General features: G+C 40.0%; 1 protein-coding gene across 1 annotated transcript in view; it reads right to left on the reverse strand.

Annotated features, from left to right (window-relative positions):
* Positions 1 to 15,983, reverse strand: part of PPP1CB (protein phosphatase 1 catalytic subunit beta) — a 29,449-nt gene extending 13,466 nt beyond the window's left edge. The window contains exons 1-2 of the mRNA XM_071427943.1: positions 15,675 to 15,983; positions 3,116 to 3,247 (exon numbers count right to left, since the gene is read on the reverse strand). Of these exons, the coding sequence (XP_071284044.1) occupies positions 3,116 to 3,247; positions 15,675 to 15,726 (184 nt within the window). The 5' untranslated portion in view covers positions 15,727 to 15,983. The remainder of the gene's footprint in view (positions 1 to 3,115; positions 3,248 to 15,674) is intronic.
* Between the last annotated feature and the right edge of the window lie 4,601 nt (positions 15,984 to 20,584).

A 20,584-nucleotide genomic window follows, 5' to 3' on the forward strand; every position in this document is an offset into this window, starting at 1 on the left:
GATATAAATAACTCACCATATCTGCACAAATGCTATGTCAGGTATGAAGCCAGTCTGAAATGCAAAAGCTACAAAATCTTCACAATAAAGCAGAAGCTTTCTAACCAAGCTTTAATTCACTTAAATTAAAACAAGGTCAGAAAGAAAACCTCTAATTGAACAGGTATATGACCAGAAAGCAAACGTACCTCAAAAAAAAATGACATTATCTACTGCAAAAACAGATCAGTGAAGAATTCAGACTGGAGAGAAACTGAACACTGTGCTGGCAAAGTACACTCACTTCAAAGGTCAATTTCCATAACATTGCTGTACTAAGAATCCCATCCTGCAGCATTTAGACTAACTCCTCCTTTGATGCGTGTAACAAGCAAGACAGACTCAAAAGACTCCATCCCTTACAAGATACTCAACCCTGCAGCTTGTTGTTAGGAAAAATACCTGTCATGTTACTCTTCCCACTGCCAGCTTTAAAACTAGGCTTTCTACAGAACAGCTCTGTGTGGCATTTACACCACCACAGTGCATCACATCAGAGCAGTCACAGCTAAACTATCTCTGAGCTGTCCACATGGGTGAAGAGGCCAAAGCTGCTCTACAGTAACTTCCAACATACATGCAATATATTCCAGCTGAGCGGAAAACTTATTATCAGAGTGACTGGATGGAAAACAGATAAGCCAAAAGCCTTCAGTACAAGCTGTATGTTATTTAGGTTCAGTACCTCCTGGTCCTGTACATTAAGCGTTACATAGATGTATCTTCACTATTGCTGCTTGTTCAGTGACAAAATCCTGACTTTGCTTAGCAGAGTTATTCTCCAGTAGAGCACAAGCTACTACAGCCTCAAAAGAGAAAAAAGAACAACTCACATAACTTTTTTCATCTTCAAAAAGGTAAAAGATTCCCAAACCTGTATGCTCTCTGGTTCAACTCTTAAAGCATACAGTGGTACGAAGAGTACATGTTATATTATATTCCTTTAAACTTCCCATGAAAAATGCAGTACTTCCTCCTTTAGGCAGCATTCTCCCATAACTATTTCTCACTCGGGAAGAAGAATCACTTTTCCAATTTTCTTCTAATAGACGTGATCAGTATCTACTATCCAATTTCAGTGATAATCTGAAGCTCCACTCGCTAAAATCTCTTTCACACATGTTGCAACAAGAATGATTTGTATTCTAACTGATATTTAGAAGTCTGCAGGTCACAACCTGAAGAAGCAGAGGACTCCTCAACAAATTGTTTCTATGCTGAGTCTAGTACTCCAGAACCATGTTATCAAATCCCCAGACTTCATCACTAACAGAATGAACTACCAAGTAAACACACTACAGAAAATATTATTATTATGTTGGCTATAACTACTTTCAGTTACACACATGCAACAGAGGGACAAATGCACTTAATGGGTAAAAACATTTTGCAGAAACAATTTTACAAAGGTACCAAGGCATTTACCATTCCATTCAGGGCACTTAGCACTTTGAAATACAGCTTCATGTGAGCACAAGTTGAAGTCTACCAGATATAAGACTTACATTAAAAACCACATCTATTTTAAAATGGACATTTACATAAGAGCATCTTTCATCTTACATTAAAACACAGCCATTTGAGATGTAGAGCTTATTTTGAACTGACTTGATTGTAAGACAAGACAATCCTATTATGGTTCCTCAGGCATTGCCTGAACACACAAAAGTAATAGTTCAAAGCATTACCAGCTGCATATTTTGCTTTTGGTGAAAGCAATCATCATTCTTTTGCTTTTATCTAAATGCAGCTCTGACAATTGCTCCAATATTAAATTTACATGCACCTGACACTTCCTGGTACTTTCACTTTTCCATGTTTGGAATCCGATTTAAGATAACAAATGCCTTATTTAGCTGTGCATTAGCTACATCTATTACTGCACACCTAACAGTCCATTCAACTGCTTCCATCTAAACAGATGAGGAGAACCTGACTTTGAAGCAGGAAAATTATTCTTTGCAGACCTTGACTTATGGATAATCTACCTGAGTTTCTATGTTTTCTTCATCTAGGAATACATTAAGACTACACTACAATGAAAAGTCTAAAGAAACCACAATGTGATAAAGTTGTATTTTACCTTCAACTTTACATCATTAGGCAAGCTGGGCTGGTTTTTCCTCCCCACCCTACCAAGCAATTAGTCATTTAAAAATGACTTTGCCATTAGTGGTTGGTTTGCGGGTTTGGCTGTTTTATTTTGGGGTTTGGGGTTTTTTTAATTGGTAATATCCTCTCAATGTAAGAAACATTGCAGACATTGCATCTGCCAGGAAGAAGCTAATCTATGTTTGAAGATATAAGTAGTAATGAATACAAAGACTGCTTCTCTTTTAATATTATGACACTTCAACTAATCTAATTCAAGGAATTTTATGCTTTCAAAGGCATTGTCTATTGTTAATAAGCAAGTTGAGGGATGGTTACAATCTGGTATTTACAGAACTTTTTAGACAATTTTTACAAGCTTGTAGTTACAGTGTACTTTGGAAGAAGTCTAGCATCTTATAAATGCTTAGTGAGGTAAAAATGCACATGTTGTATTTGTGTTTCAGAGTAATACTGATGTTTTTTAAAACATGCTGTAAAGCTCAAGGAATTTGTTACATGGTAACTAAGCCTAATTTAAGTCTGCATTCAGTTTCACTTTCTCAATTGAAAGACTAACAATGCCTTCAATTTTTCAAGTGTTTCATTTCACGAGGTCTTTGTTTTGTTATGCTTTGAAGTGAGCAACCCCAGCATGTGGGCCTTTTAAAAGCAGCTAACTGCTTTTTGAAATAGTGATCAGAAGAGCACCAGCTCTGTACAGGCAAGGAAAAGGTTGCAAAATTTGCACTGGATGAGGGCACAAGCAGTCCTTACTGCTAAGGACACTTGCTCCAAAACAGCGTGAGCAGCACTGGCAATGTACCAAGTGCTAACTGCCTGAAAACTACATTCAAGATTTTGAAGACCTCCCTCTAATCCCAACTCAACCTCATTTGCCTGACTCAAGTATTCTTCCAATCCCCCTGGCATAGAACTAGATTAAAACACCTACATATAACATGTATATATCAAGCTTACATACCACAAATTTTCAGAGGTGCCTCTAGTTCCAGAAGAATAGGTTGGCTAAGAAATATTTCCCGTGATTTTATGCACAAGCCCCGAACTTCTGCTTCGGTCATCTGAACAATCTTCCCAGGACGACATCCTCGTACTGAAATGAGATATTTAACAGCTGAAGGTAACTGCCACACAAACACACAGCAAGAGCTAAATGCAGATGATCTGTATTTAAAACCTGTATTTGATAAAAAGCCAACATCATATTCTACATGTGTACCAAATACCTTGAATTATGCTGCCCAGTGAATTGTAAAATTAATCTCTGATATTGTGGTAATCTGTGATTAAAGATCTATATGCATTCCTGTTGAATCAGGTCTCAGAAGAGAACAATTTAAGCTGTGCTTTTGTCCATATCTGAATAAATAGCAATTTTAAGAAGCGTTTAATTTAACAATTCTTTTATGCTAGAGTATTCATAAAAGACAAGAAAAATCTTGATACCAGAAAACCTGAAAACACTTCCACATTAGCACAAGGTAAACTTGTTTAGGACTGTTAAGTTTAACAGCAATAGTTAAATACAAGAAAAAAATGATAGACATTATTATGTTTAAATAAACTGAAACTGCCATATTAGAAACATCACACTAAAAACTATGAAAGTCTGATGGAACTTTCATGTATAATGGCTCTTAAATTACTTGAACCTTTACAGCCAAGAACATTCTAATTAGAAATGAAACTGAATTCTCAAAACCTGCAAGTCAGGCACTCAGACCTATATTTAGCATAAAATCAAAAGCATTTGCATGTCATTGCACTCCAAGCCATATCCTCTGGCAAGTTTATCTGCAGCTGCTTCTTTTTACAAGTATCTGTATGATTCCTGTCAGAGGCTGCAGTGTGTCTAATGAGGCAGCAAAATAGAACAATTGTGTTGTCACTTTGGCTGATCCACTTCAGTCTTCCATCTCAGCACAAACTAAACTTCAGAGTTCAAACAAATAAGCCAGAATCTATCAGTGTCTACAATAGGTGAACATCCTGTCCTGCCATCTGTTTTAGATGAAAGTAACATTCAGCATCAAACCATGGTAGTACCTTCAAGGGAAGGTAATATGCAACTTTTGCAGCTCAAATCCAAATGCTTTCAAATTCATGTATAGTAAGACTTTACTTCATAAAAAATTTAGCTACAACTTCAGTTAGTCTAGTAAATTTGTGAACAGAAGAGCAAGAACTATTTCTTCACACATAGCAAATTCCTAGGTCACCTGCTTTCCCTCTTCAAAACAGAAGAGTAAGTAAGCTTGTAAATTTTTTTTTAATTAACATAACCTCCCTTTTCCTTTTATTTCTGCTTAATTCCTAGAAAACTTACTATATAGAGGAGGTCAGTATAATTACACCTAGCATTATCTACATTGTGCAATGGGGAAGAAAGGATATGAGGGAAAACAGTTTGTCCTAGGTCACCCAGTACTACTGCTCTGGTTATCACTGCATACTTGTCCCAGTGTAACTGCACATCTGACCACACCAACACTGTGCTATAAATATTTATTTTTAATAAACACCAAACACTTGGTGAACAGAGGTTAGGAAGCAGTCACAGGGACACATGAAGAGGCAGAACTGAAGAGTGGTTTTCAAAAGCAGGGAAGAGATGCAAAATTAGATCCTGGGACAGCTAGTTTGAGTGCCAAAAGAGCAGGAGGAATAGTATATCTGAAGTTGAGGATATATTGTAAATACTTAGCTGATTAGAACCTCACAAGAAAAAGGCTGTGTCATACAGGACTTCTTTCAGTGACACTCAGTGAATCACTACCAGGTGATATTTATGACATGGTAAGTCACATTCCTCTTGCTGATTAAGATTTCAACTACACTTGGGAAAGTAAACAGCATTTTAGCAACACTTCTGTGTCATTTTTCCTCATGTATTAAGATGTTCACTTACACTAGAAGAAAACAAAGGCACACATCAGAAACAATCAATGTGACTTGCAAACAATATGTGCCTACAGGCTTCCATTTCATCACATTTCAAACAAATGAATGATGTTCTTACAGATACATCTTCAGCCCCATTATTAGCAAAAAAACTACAACCAACCAAACTCAGGCTTGACAGCTTTGCACAGGACTTGACTACCCACTTTGTGAGGTACCAAAATGTTCCAATAATCTTAATTTCAAAAGCTCGTGTTCCAATAGTTTATAATGATCCCCTTCAGAGACCTGGGACTCCTTCTGATAGGCACAATAAACTGCCATTATACCCAAGCAGAGTCTTCCTATTACAATGGCTATAATTTTATTTTAACAATTGCTCTATTTTAGACCCATAGCTTGCAACAAAGTGACACCAAAGCACCAAGCAGCACAACCAGCTTCCCAGTCATGTCTTCCCACAGACAGTGCATTCTTTTAACCATAAGCAATGACATTCTCTTCTGTATTTAACTCTCATAATGTCTTGCAGTACCAGAATGATGCCATTTCATACAGATCAAAACAAGAAGTCAAACCACACACTTATATCCACTATAGTTTTGGAATTCAAACCCAGGAAAGTCCACTATATACAACATGAACATTACCAGAAGCAGCACCAGACCAAGCACTGAGACCAAAACTGAGGTAACAGTTCAAGTAGGGTGCCCATAATACTTTAAATAACTTTGACCCAATCAGTTTTTCTTACAACACCAGCCTTTAGCTCCCTTTGAAAGTCACACAGGGGTTTAAATTTGGAACATCTGATTTATAGAATTGATACTTTGAGTGGTGCTGGATTTTTTCATGAGAAACAAGACACAGAGAACATGCAGTCCCTGACTTCATAATTAACTGCCAGTCAGTGCCTTGATGGTGTTTCTTTACCTCTAACAGTAGAGCCCTAAAAGCTGCAAGTCCTTAACAGACAAATCAACTAAGCTACTTATTACCTCACTTCAGATTTTCCAGGTTAGAAGACACTTCTACAACTCTGACAGGTCTAGCACTCTCAGAAGAGGAGACAGCATGCACAAGATGATCAGTCCCTTCCACCCTTTGGGAAAGGTGCAGGTCTGAGCCATTGTACCTTTGCAAAGGCCCCTTCCACCCAAACAGTCTGCAGCTCCAGAGCCAACACACAGGTTCAGTTACATTTGAAGTAATACAAAACCTGGAGTTTCATGAGGAATAATCATCAATACTAGTTAAGATAAAAGCAGTTTTCTCCCACAGTTCCTGGATCAGCAACAAGGGTACTATGTATTGAGAAAGGAGAGGCTCCTGTGAGCCCTGAAAGGCTTAGCACTACACTGGATTCACAAAGACACTGGAAGGTTTGCCAAGCCTTCATCCAGAACAGATGTGCCACAGCTGTGGTACAAGTACACAAGTAAGACTAAGCACTTATTTCAGCAGCTTACATTACAACTAGAATTTTGTTCAAGTTCCCTTGACTCAGCTGAGCTTTGTATGGATTGTAAACAACACTGCACTTAGTTTTTCAAAAGCCAAATCCCCAAGAACAGATTGAAGAGGAGGTTCTAAGAACCAGATCGAGAGCATAAGAGATGTTTTTCAGACTCATTTACAAATTACTAGAGCTAACCACTCCAGTCATGGCTTCTCACACTGCAAAATCTGTAGCTCAAACAGCCTTAAACAGCATTGGGAAAATCATCATTTTTAACAGCTGTCAGTTACCCAGGGCAGAAATATCTCAACATAGAAGGTAAATTAATTATCTTTAATCTAAAATGCTGTAAACAAGCTTTGATTTACATAAATTAGCCCTTTGATAGGGACAGCACTTCTGTTGTAATTCACAAACTCATGTGCATAGTGCTCTGAGAGAACAAGCCCTTCCTCCAGTGAGCTTCAAGCAGAGTGACATGGCACAGGATAAAAAAGAATAAAAGCAAATATATGCACTGAATACTGAGACTTATTTTAGCACAATAGATCCTACAGTTATCTAAAAGCTCTAATTAATACTAGAATAAGCTCTAATTAATACTAGAATAAGCTCTGCATCTACACAACCATTGGTAAGCAACCTTAAGAAGTTCAGTAACAGTAATTAGCAATCCAAGACATGAGTTGCACAGTGGCAGTAAGAAAAACTTCAGCAAAAAATATTTTTTTTAATCCCTCTAAACTTATGCCAGAGTGTAGCAGATTATGTAAGGCAATACTAGCAAGGAAAAGGAAAGTGGGTCAAGAATTGGCAGTTCCAAATTCCACTTGCATCCCTTTTTTCCATAGCCTTTCATGAAATGGAAAAAATGAATTTAACCTGTTCTGTCACACTGCTTCTGGTGTGCCTCTCTCTAAGCAGCTAAGCTGCTCATTTTGTGCCACCACTAATAGTTTCTTCAATGACTAAGTCAGCTATGGTATGCACAGCTACCCTAAGCATTTACCTGGTGCTGCTTTCCAAAATCACAGTGTCCAGTTTACTGGATGTAACACTCACAGTTTTATCATAACATCAGAACCCAGAGACTTCTCCCTGGTATCATAAAAAATTGGGTCAGCATCATTGCACTCTCTTTTCCATTCACTCTGCTCTTTTTGCAGACATGCACTTATGTGGCCACACAGTAGCCACACAGTAAACTGCAGTGAACTGATATTTTCTTCCTAGAACAAAGATACAACAAATCAAAAATGTAATCTAAATAGTTCCCCAAGGTGAAAAATATCCTCCTCTGTGAACTTGAGACAGGGCTAAAGAAAGAGTAAGGAGCTGGTTCTCCTTCTTTCCATACTAGCTCCAGCCAAGCTTATGTCAGAAATTATGGCTTTAGAAGTCAATTTTGCCAGAGCAGATCTAAAAAAGACCCCCAAACTACAACCCAAGACTGCAAGCATGCAATTTCACAAATTGCACACAAGCAATTCCCTTGCGCTTACACTCCCCCCACATTCTGTGGGATGTTTAATCATTGGTGGTTAACAACTCACACATTTAACTAATTTTTTTTGTACTTAAAAGTACTTTTGAGTATTTGGCAAATGTTGAACAGCCTGTCAATAGTAGGAGCAGAACAGATTTTAAAGCTTAAGGCGGCATTACCTATGACTTGGGGAAAAAAACAACAAGCAGTCCTCACACTGATATTTGGAAATATGTTTTGAAGTTATCTGCTCTTGGTATTTTTTAAATCCAAATTACATACTTTCATGAGTTTACATCAATAATCTCATACTTGATTTTAAAAGCAACTCTCAATTTTAAAAGCAAAACTTCTATTCCCTCAGAGTATCTTCTGTTATTTAACTTGTTCAGCGGCCATCCAGAAGCAGCCACTCCCTATCTTGCAGCAAAACAGAGAGTAAAGCCAGCAACACAAGTTTTAAATTTTCAGAACTGCTGTGACAGAACTAAGCTTAGAATAGCTCTCATTCACGAGTTACACTGGTGGACAACAATAATATAAATGAACCTGTTAGAACTTTGCTCAATTCAGCAAGAACAGAGCGCTGAACGTACAGCTCTTCTGCAGCACACCGAGCAACCCTGCACCTTTCCTAGGGTACATCACCCAAATTTCTCACTAAAAACAGAATAATCAGTCTTCCTGGGAGCTTTTCTTCCTGAAAAACTGTGCTTTTACATCCAAGTAACCTTGAAGTCTTGCTAAAATTGCCTTCACTAGATGACCTTGATATTAATTATTTTGGTGAAGAACAGTGATTGCTTACAAACTCATTTTAGCAGGCTTATTTAATATCAAGCACAAGTTCACTGCAGAGTAAGAGACTGCCTAAGCCTTTAATGGGAAAAAACCCCTAACAATTAAGTGGTGCTGTTCTACCCAAACTTGAGTTTACATTCTTCAAATACACACTACCCAGCAAAATTAATACTCATGGAGAAGAGGCTTTGAAATGACTTAGAAACAATTATGTAAAATTGCTTCAGGGGATGCTCCAGTAAGCCCATGAATACCCATGCAACTTTTACCCATTCCTTTAGCTTTTCATGGACCACCTGCTGCCTTATACTGAAGTTCCATAAACTAACTGCTGTCTCAGTCATCCTGTATCACACATGGTGGCAAGAATTGCTGAATTCAATGCTGAAGGACAAGACCCTATGTTCTGCATTTACTGTTTGCTTAAGTACACTTGAACCTAAAACTCCAGCAACCAGCAAACACAAGGTAGAGGCCTCTTAGAATGCTGTATTACACAGTGATAGTAATTCCTGGAATTACTATCTACTACTACTTGGAAAGCTAACTTAGCATAAAAATTTCATGAAACGAAGAATTTCAGCTTATTTCACAGGATGACTTTCTTTTCCCCTATCACAGTGCTAATAAAATTCCTAAAACTCAAGGAAGGTGGAGGTAAATTACAAAAGTGATCTAGTTAACTTCTGAGAAGAACCAAGGAAAGAAGCTACTGAAGTTATGATACAAGAAGCTGGGTGTAATTTCTGCATATCAGTGTCACTGCTGCTTAACCAATACAATTACATGGGACATATACAGAAAAAGCTTTATATCAGGCTTGATATAAAAATACCAAAAAACAAACACAAAACACCACCTCAAAACCCAGAAAAGATGGTAAAACTAAAATGGTAAAACTGCAAAACTAAAATGTCCTAGTCAATGTACTAAGCAAATCACACAATAGAAGGTTGATTTCAATGTCTCAAATTATAAAGCAGATACCCAATACCTTCAGAGGCACCTCAGGCTACAGTTAAGAGTGGATTCCCCTCTACAGCCCCTTCACTGAACACTGCACCTGACCTTAGTGAGCAACAGCCAAATATAGCAGGCTGTCCTCACCACAGTCTAGGGTTCAGCAGCGCAGCTTCTTCCTTTCTGAAAAAGTTACACTCCTACCTCTGGTGGTAACCAATGAGCACTTAAAAGGAATTTTAACAGTTTATAGTTGCAGTTACCTTAAATATGAACCGTTTCTCTCTTTTTATACTATGATTTAGCTGAGCAGGGAGAAAGCACGGAATGACTCAAGTAAAACCTGTGCTGCAGAGTATCTAAATGAAACAGACAGTGATTCATGGAGCCTTCAAGTGGCCAAACAGGCAGGCAGAATAAAGAACCCCATCACAGTGCCTGGTGCTGGCTCTTGGCCTTCAGAGCAGTGTTTCAAGCCAACCATTCCATTCTTCATGCACTTATAAAGCTAAAGATGAAGTGGCTGATATCTGCACTGCTGAACAAAGCCAGAAACAAACTTCATTCCTTATCCCTCCTCTCTGGTTAATACAATACCTACCCTCCTAGAAACACACCAAAAATGCCTATTTTCCTCCTCTTTTTAAAAACTATTTTTTGAAAAGTCCTTTGCAAGCAAGTCCTTTTACAGTTATTCTTGTTTATTTTTCTAGTAGCAAATTATCCAGTCATTTCACACCAAGCCAGGTGATAACTCCTGTTTATGCAGGATTCATCTCCATGGTTTGTTTGTATTGTTTTGCAAGAGATCATTAAGGTCTATTTTATTTCTCTCTTTCTCAGCATCAGTAACAGAGCCTAGAACTGCAAGCACTACTACCATATCATAATACCACACCATCAGGCTGGCGGGATATATTAATTAGTTAAGACAGTAACAAAATAAGAAATGTTATTGACCACAGCACATTTGACCAGTATGCTCTATACTATTTAAAACTAATAAGGAAAAATCTCAATTATTTCATAAGAATATAAAATACAACTTTCATTAAAAAAGTTGAGTACCAGTCACATTTTTATATTTATCACAACCTATAAGACCTCCAAAATCACAAGAAAACGAAGCTTGCAGCTTTCTTAGAAGACAACACATGACATGGTAAGAACACCATGCAACCAGCTTTATTAAGGCAATCATAAAAATCACCTTTTTAGCTGAACATTGAAGCAATAACCATTCCCCACACCTACTGGTAGTCCAACATGTCTCTTCTTGGATAAATATTTCACAGCTTCTTTGGTGCATTGGAACTGCCAGAACTAGTAGCCCTCAGCCTCACCAAAAAAATTTGTTTAGAAAAGATCCACATTAAGTTCAGTCAGATTAATTCAACTTGTTAGTTTTGATTAGGAAAGCTAGATGTCTTGCCTAGGCAAGGCAAATTTGTTTGTACAGCAATAGAAATGAAGCCCTTTTACAGAAAGCCGTCTTGTACCTAAGGTTACCGTGTCTGGGTTTCCCTGAGTACATCCTCTCTTCCATATGGTAAACTCCCTAGTGTTTACTAAGACACCTATAAATTTAAAAGAGCAGAAATTCATTCCAGCTGGGATGCCTTATACCCATAAATTAAGGATACAGCACAGAAACAGGAAGCCCAACACCCTGACAGAAATATGGAAATCTTACTTAACACCATTCACAGCACGCTGTACAAGTCAAGGTTACACCTATTCCAGGATCTTTGCTTTGATATAGGGGCAACCTTTTCCACATATCACACATCTAAGCTAAATTAAAATTAGCTTAGAACGTGGCTTAAATGTAGACCTGGTGCACTGAATTTAGCTCAGCATTGTTACAATTTTCAGGGCATTTCCCAGACAGGGATACATGGTATTCCTAGATGAGGCAAAACACAAGTAGCAATTTCAGCTGCAAAGCCCAAGCGAAAAAAAACTTCTCTATTCACATTGGAGAGCAGGATTCAAGCAGACCATTGAATCACAGCCTTCCAATACTTAAAGAGGGCTTATAAGAAAGATGAGGACAGACTTTTTAATAGGGCTTGTTGCAATGAGACAAGGAAAACTGATTTATACTAAATAAATTTTAAAAAAATAAAAGTAGGTTAAGTCTAGATATATGGATGAAATTCTTTTACAGTGACAGTGATGAAACACAGAACAGGATGCCCAGAGAGGTGGTGGATGCTTCATTCCTGGAAATATTCAGGATCACACTGGAGAGGGCTCTGAGCAACCTGATCTAGGTGAAGCTGTCCCTCCACTGGAGAGGGGCTGTACCAAGTGACCTTTACAAGCTCCTTCCAACCCAAACCATGGTATTATTCCATATTCCGCATCTGATGTGCTCACGGCAGTATCGTGTGTGCATATTCCTGTTTGTTGTCCACAGCTAGAAGGGACTAGGAAAAAAATCTATCCACCAGATGGCATAGCTGGGATAGTAGGAAGGAAAAAAATAATAACATGTAATAAGCACACACACTGAAGCAAAAATAAGACCACCATCTTCATGTACCGTAACATAGCTAAGCCCGATCTGTGATTCTGCATACCAGCACAAGAAGGAAACACTCTTTCAATGAATTTGGATAATTCACTTTCAAGGTCACATATCACTCTAAGAGTCTTTTAACAAAGATATGGAATTCTGTATTTGAATGACCTGCAAATCTTTGCAGATTCACTCATGACAGACAGTAAAACTCAAAGTGTCTCCAAGATAGTGAGGCACACATGTCAGAGCACCAGCATCTCCTTCATTCTTCTAGTAAAGCAACAGGAATGACAATTTAAATCTGGCAGATGGTACTTGGTAGACAGAGATAAAAGAAAAGAAAACACTGTTATGTTCAGACTTTATGTACAAACTTGAGTTTTTACCTTCCTACCATTTCCAAACAGTAGTTATTTATAAGGTATCACTAACTACTGGCCAAGAACTAGACACATTGTAAGAGAAAGTCAATTCAAAATGAGATCTTACCATTCCTAAACTCACCACTTAACCAGTGAATAGAGAAGAACTTGGTATATGCAAAAGGACATGGAAATTAAAAGCTGATGTCACAGAAGACTATTAACATTCATTACACCCTGGTTCAGGTGAATCTATGAAAACTCTCCCTAAATTCAACTCAAGAGTTAATCGATTTGGCTTTCAGCACTCAGAAGATCTACAAAGTAACTAAGTACACATTCTAGATAAGCAGGTGGGCACACTCCTTGAGGAGTTCTTGGGAAGATGTTCTTGAATTCTCCCAAGCAGCCCAGCTGTAGGCCACTTCATATTGATATCTCAAAAAGAAATGAAAAACACAATTAAACACAAAGAAAGTAAGACAATCTAAGTAGGTAATTCCAATCAAAAGGCAAGTTAATGTGTCATATAACCCAGAAGGATAAAAACAGTTAGAGTGACCTAATTAAAGTAGGAGCAAGAACTCCTGACAGTTAATATCACAGCCTAGAAACAGGTGTCACCACCCAGCAACACAGTGACAGCAGGAAGTTTCCTACGGCTCTGGCTTTTGACACCCCTTTCAAGGGTTTTGCTACCCTTGAAAAATTACATGTAGCAGCCACTGAGAAACAATTGTGGACTGTTATTCAAACTTAAAACCATACATTTCACTTAAAGCAACAAAAAGAACTAAATATGTACTGCATGACAACATTTAACTAAAATGTCTTTTTATTATTTCACTGTGCTTACACTTACAGCACAAAAGCCATGTTAAATTATCCTTTTAAGTCAAAGTTGAAGTGTGAGTAATGGAGCCAAACAACTCGCTTTGAACAATTTAACTGGAGATAAGAGTCAACAGAAATTTTTCTGCGCAACCAGCGTGGGGAGGGATTCAAACTCACTTTACCAGAACAGGTCAGCTAAGCAACAGCATGAGCTCCAGAATGTGAGCTGCCAATTGAACAAAAAACCAACCTTCATTGTGGAACACTGCTGTTTGAACAACAGGTTAAAATGCTATATGCTAGCAGTGCAACAAATAAAAGATGTTAAAAAGAAAGCAAAAATAATGCATTCCTTAACTGCTGCCATTTTTTCCCAAATAAAACCTGTAAGAATTACCTATTACATTTCAGATACAAGATGTTAAACAAGGCACTCCTCGAATGTTAGCAGATGACAAGCAGAAAGAAAGCACCCCATTCCCCTAAAAAAATCTTCATAGTCTCTGCTCAGAGTTAAAAATGGACTCAGAAACAGAAAAGAAAAATTACAAGCAAGGCTTGGTTCAGAAGTTGTACATACATATATCCCTAAAGGTTAAAGTACTATGGAAGACAAGAAGCACAGAGTAGGCTGCTGAAACACAAGGTAAGAACCATAACCCAAAAGTAATGAAGTTGTAACACAAGTATTTATGGTGTGTGTAAACTGTATGGAAGACATATTTTAAAAGTTTTCAGCAAATAAAAAATAAGCAGAGTAATACTTAAGAGGGAACATAACAATCCAACAAGTTGCACACCAAAACACTGCAGAATCCCCTCCTCCTAAAGCACTTTAGATTACTACACTATCGTGGAACAAGTGTCTTTCAAATATATTATTTAAAGTGTCTCAAAAACCCCAGAACCATAAGTATCCATGTATCTTCACGTCTCCCCCCCAAAAAATTCTGCCCTAAAATGTCAACATTTACTAGGTTATTATTTAGTTTGTCTTAAAACCCTATCTATTAATCTGTGTTTCAACATCCAGAAAAGGGAGTTTTATCTGCATTAACGATCTAAGAGAAACTTCAACTGATACTTGTTTCTTCATACTATACTACACTGCATATCTCAAATCACAAACATAGGCACAACTGTTCAAAGACTTTACGTATTTTTAAATACTGCTTTTGCTGTTCTTCGTTTTCACATCGAAAAAGATGAGATAGCAGCTGCTAAGAAGTCCTTAAAGCCCTAAACCCCCTGCTTTGTTATAACTCGACTAAACAAAACTCAGCCTTACAAAACTTGTTTCACGTCCCAAACTATACATGCTCCATAAATTCCTTCCTATAAGCCTTCTGCAATGTGATCCAACTATCTAAGGAGTACAGCTACCAAATAAATGAACGGCGCATACCCATGCAAGTACTCTCATCTCATCTCCGGCATACCAGGTATTTGTTGAATGTGGAATGAAAGATTAATGGAAGAAGAGGCCCAAGAAGACTAAACATTCACGACATAACTTAAAAAAAAAGAAAACGCTAGCAATAATTCCTCAGCTTCTCCAAAAGCAGGCAACAAGCGAGCTTACTTTCAAGGGCAGAATCACTGTTTAATACACAGAAAACCCTCCACAGCCTTTATCAGCCACCCGTAAGATCCACTTCTGCAGACTGCCCCGTGGGCAGGCTGAGGAATGTCAGCGCACTAAATCCCTCTGCTCCCACCGACACTCACGTACACACAACTCCACAACTAAGGCAGCTCGCACACGTAATTTTACACACGGAGGGCTGCGACTACAACCCGACCGGAGGCACGGGGAGAAAAGGCCGCTCGGCTAGCGAGGAGAACAGCTCGGCTAGAGCGGCGCCCCCAGCTCGCCCCTCAGCCAGGCAGCTGCAGCGGGGTGAAGAAGGGAAGATGGAAAATTAGGCTTTTTTTTTTTTCTCCTTCCTATTAAATAGGAAGGCAGCCAGACAGGGCGGGCATCCCCCTGCACAGCAGCCCCTCCTCCCTCCGCGGGGCTGCAGGGCCGGGGCTCGGGGCACCGGCGGGACGCGCCGAGCCCGCTCCCAGCCGCCACCCCGGGGAAGGCGCTGCCCCCGCTCGTCCCGCGCCGCACCGCGCCGGCAGCCCCGGCTCGTCCCGCGGGGAGCGGCGGCCGTGCCCTCTGGCTCCCCGCGGCGCCCCGCTCACCTTCCAGCAGCCGGGTGATGAGGCTGTCCACGTTCAGCTCCCCGTCCGCCATTTTGTGGCCACCAGACTCGGTCCCGGGCGGGGAGAGGGCGGGGTGGAGGGCGCTCCACGGAGGAGGAGGAGCAGGGAGCGGCGGCCGCAGCGACAGTGGCTCCCCCCACCCCCCTCCGGCGGTCCCCGGCGGCCGCCCGGCTTCTCCCGCTCCCTCGCAGCTAAATGGGAGAACGCGGCCACCGCTCCTCCCCGCGCCTCCTCCCCTCCTCAGCAGCCGCCAGGGCGCATGTGCCGCCTCGCCCGCCGCGGCCGCTCCGCGCCCCGGCAGCGCGCAGGCGCGGCGGGCTCGGCGGCGCAGGCGCGGAGCGGGCCCGGGCCCGCGCCCGGCCGTGCCCCGCTAGCCCGGAGGCCTCGGGCCGGGGCGGCAGCGCCGGGCTCGGACACGGAGGAGAGGCAGGAAAAGGAGCCCCGGGAGCCTCCGTGCCAGCCCAGGGTCACCCCTCCGCCTGCTGGCACCGCACCTGTGCCACCTCGCAATTTATTAAAAATAATTTTTAAAAAACGTGTCATAACTGGAATGACGAGTTGTGCCCTTTACACCGCTTTTCGAACGCAGTTCGCAGAGAAAACTCTGTGGTTCGTGTTTCTCTGCGGCTGGAGCTGCTAAGAGTACTTTTTTGGTGATTTCTGGAACTTCTTTTTTTTTTTTAAGATGAGCTCTCTTAAGACATGTTTACATACTTCTGTCAGCAGATGCTTGCCTTGGATGGACACAGAAGTGCTTTAAAATGTAGGTGGTGAAAACCCTCTGTGAACCGGGAGAGCAGATAAATACATGTATGTTGACAAAGTAACAAAGTGCAGATGTTCTAGGAAAAACAGACCTCTCTTTTATATGCCTAAATATAGATGTTGATGTAGAAACTTGAACTTGAATTTTTCCATCAGTCCCTACAAGCCAGCAAAATGCTTCCACCTTATATAATGTTGAAACCCAATTTTTATCTCTTGATTAGAAGAAAATGAGTATGAGCAAAACAAAAGCAATTAGGACAAGGTGGGGCAGGTATCATCAGGTATCAGATGATGCTAAGCGTCCAGACAGTCAGGTGGAAGAACGCTCTTTTGAAATGCCTACACAGGTGGGCAGGATACACAGAAATAAAATTTCAGCTCATCTGTTCATGATAGGATGTACATCTATCCTTTCTTGTTTTTCAAATTCTGCTAGTATTGGAAATCTAAATTTAAAAAAACAACCCTAGAATGTTTTTTCTTTCATTTTTCATTAAACTGGGAAAAAGAATTATTCCCCTTTTTGAAAGTTCATCCTTATCCCAACTACTTTATTGCTGCCAAGACTAATAGATCTGCAGTCCCTCTTGAGCATTTAGGAATTGTCCCAGTTTTGTTTCACACAACTGAACTGCCCTGAAGGCTATTTTAAGCCATCACAACATCAGGTTCAGACAGTTCATACATAATAATATATTATTGCAGAACATTCTGCATTGATAATTAAATGGGGATATGAAATTATCTTTCACTGTGGCATAAAAATATAATTAAGGCATCTTCCCAAACTCCATAGGACGATAAACTTTCAGGTACACTGAGCAAAACAATCCCCTAACAACTGTTTTTACTAGGCATGCCAGCATCTTCCAGAAACAATTTAGCAGCATATCATCACAACAAAATAATTTAATATAAGCAGAGATGCTATGAAAAAGAACAAGCTGCAAAACATAGCTCATTTCTTTCCTTGTAGATTCTGTGCCAGTTTTATTGGGAGCATGGCTGGGTGACAGCCAGTGCCCAGCTGTACCTGGGCTCTCAGCTGGATGGAAGATCCCCTTACTGTGCTGCATAACCCTGTCAAGTTTGCACCCCTCTTTCTTTGTAGCTTGAGGAGACACAAATGTGTGGGTTTCTTCCTCAGTGGGTTAAAACTTAGCATGTCCCATTGACATAATCCAAGTACAGTAAACAGAATTAAAAGATCAGAGAATGAGGCTCATTGTCTTCTGCAATACAGAAAGCATTAGTCAGTGAAAGCATTTTCTGTGATCAAGGGTGGATGTTCAGTAGTTTTTGGCATTATACCATGCACACATACAGGCCAAAGACAGATATCTGGTGATTCAAGTACAAGGGGGAACTGGACTGATGCCTTGTCAAAATCTCATTAACAATGCTCACCTTTCTAAACTGTCTTTCAGTTATTTTGAAATTCCTCTCATGTCCAACACTTTATATAAACAAATGTCCACCAAGATGGCTTTGCTTCTAACTTTCCCCTACTTGGTCTCAGAGCTATTTACCCTAAATACCTCATATGTCAACTTTCCTTATCCAATGCTGTCTCAAGATGTCTTTTAATTTGCACTGCTGTGATCTGAAAGACAGAAATTTCCTAAGAAATTGGCAAAACAACTATGTGCTAGTAAATGTCTTTTCCTGACCTGTGACTGTGTAGACATGAGCTCTCACTGAGGCTGCTGTTGCTGGGAATTTGAGAGAGTTGCTTCCCCAGGTACAGAGCACTGACTCAGCATCTCTACTGTTAACCTGCTCTTTCCTGGTGACCTTGTGTTGGTTCAGACAGAACTTCTGCTACTCACTGCACATTAAAGTTAGTGCACTACATACACTTTTTATGTTATTTACTATGGAGTTGTGACTTTCAAAAACCATCTCCCTCCTAGGTCTGTCATCAGGTACCTGGCAGACAGTACATGGCAGTATTTTACAGCACTATCCCATCACTAGAGCTCATTTCTAATGTACTTTATCACCTGGCACACTGTAACTCAGGGCTGACTGCAACTCTTATGTGGATGGGAGGGAGAGGCCAGTAGGAGCCATGTGGTTAATTTTCCAGTGTGTAATTAGGAGCATATCCTCCCTGAGTGGCAATAGCTAAACCACTGCTGCCTCCTCAGTGCCGTTTTCCAGCAGAAATTAGTGATCCAATTGACAGTGTATTTCCTTAGGAGAGTTTGTTTACAAAAATTTTTAAAGATCCTATCTCTTTTGTCAGAAATTATAGGGAACTGTATTAAAGTAATCTCAAAATAAACAAAATCTGCAGATAACTCATCCCTGTTTTGTCCAAAAAGCTTAGATTAAGAGATAGAAGAAGAAAAGTCAACAAATCCCACTCTGTAGTACTTTATGACCCTTTTCTGTTTCTCAGTATTTGCCCTAAAACTGGGTAAATAGTTGGGTTTGGTTATAACATTTTAAGATGTAAAAAATAAAATAATTATTCTTCTACACTGAGCTAAACTCAAGATTTTCTCAACCTTCCTCACAAATTAAGGTTGAGAGTCACAAACTAGCCAGCAGTTTGCATTTGGAGGCACGTAGCAAGGATGTGGAAAACTCTCCTCTGAACTCCTGCATCCATACTGATTCTCTTGATATCCCTGCTTGGAACTGGAACACTTTATATACACAATGAAACACCCACTGGCCCAGGCACTCCAGTCTGGGTCTGTGTCCAATTAGTGCCCCAATCATTCAGTGCTAGTGCTGTTCTGTCTCTCTTAATCTAGTTTTTGTTGGAAACATGAGATCTTTGATTGAGACACAAATGCTATACTCCTCAAGGCAATAATATTTTTTGAAGAACAAGATTGTTTTGTAGATTAATACTGACCCTTGATTCCTGTGAATGTAGTTATGCCATCATTGCCTTTTATGCATATTTAAAAGGCAGGGCAGGGCAGGTCTAGATATTCCCAGAAAACAGATTGCTTATGTCAAAAACCAATGCTGAAACAGTAAAAAAAAACCAACAAAAAAAAAGGAATAGATATAGTAAGTAAGACCTATATTGAAAATCTTATTTTTTAAAAAAGAGCAGCTCCCCCTGCCCTACCCTACAGCTCCCAGGTGGGTTAGAGAGTCTGGAAGGCAGGAGAGAGTCTCCCAGGAGCTGCATGCAAAATGGGGACAAGGTGAAGCATAACCAGGGTTATGTATTACAGGTTACTTCATCTCTCTGTGTCAGAACTATTTCAAAGTGTGAGAAGCATTGTTTTGGGTTTTTTTTTTCTTTAAATTATGTTTATTAGCATGTGATACAATCTCAGTTCCCCTGGCAGCCTGTCCTACTGCCCACAAACCATGAGAAATACACAGCACTTGCTGAGGCGTTACTCCCCAAGTGAGGAAGGGGGAAGGACTTCTGGAGCAAAACAAGGAAAATAATTTGGGCCTGCAAGATCTGCAGTTTGCAGGATGTCAATCAAGCTTACTATTCCTCTGCTTTGGAGAGAAAAAATCTTCTACTGTTTCCCAGGAAGGAACAGCTGCAAGAACTGAAAGTGTCTGCATCTATTTTCCTCAGTAAACATGGGAATATTTAGTTTCAGCAAAACCAGATGGTTTACGCCCTGTGAATATGCTGGCATTTGACACCAGCAGCAGCCACTTTCACAAAGTGCATGCAGAGAGTGGGAAAGAACTCCTTTAAACTCTGGGACCTGACACAAGAGATAAAAGCTCTGAAGGCAGGAATAACAGATTGACTAAAAACCCAACCTTTATCCAGGGATCTCTTAAGTGCTCTCTAAATATCATTAATCAGACTACATAACAGTCCATGAAGTGATTAAATTTTGACACACATTTCTTACACTGAGGGTTACACTTAAAATGAGAAGGTAAATAAGTTCCTCCAGGTTATGTGGTGAGTCATGGTCTGGTCTCCTGCACGCTCTGTGTACATCTCTTCTCACTAATGCCTCTCCAGTGTGCTGTGTCCTCAGCCATATTCCCAGGACACAATTTTTAAATGTGAAACCATTACAGTAATAGCACAGGGACAGGATTGCAGTGTTTGCAGCATAAATCACCATAGCTGGGGCATCTGAGTGCTCTATGGGGAATTTATAATATGCTAAAGA

This window comes from Agelaius tricolor, unplaced genomic scaffold (genome assembly GCF_023055355.1).
Source record: "Agelaius tricolor isolate 1412-34295 unplaced genomic scaffold, bAgeTri1.0.p SCAF_1, whole genome shotgun sequence".
Taxonomy (NCBI): Eukaryota; Metazoa; Chordata; class Aves; order Passeriformes; family Icteridae; genus Agelaius; species Agelaius tricolor.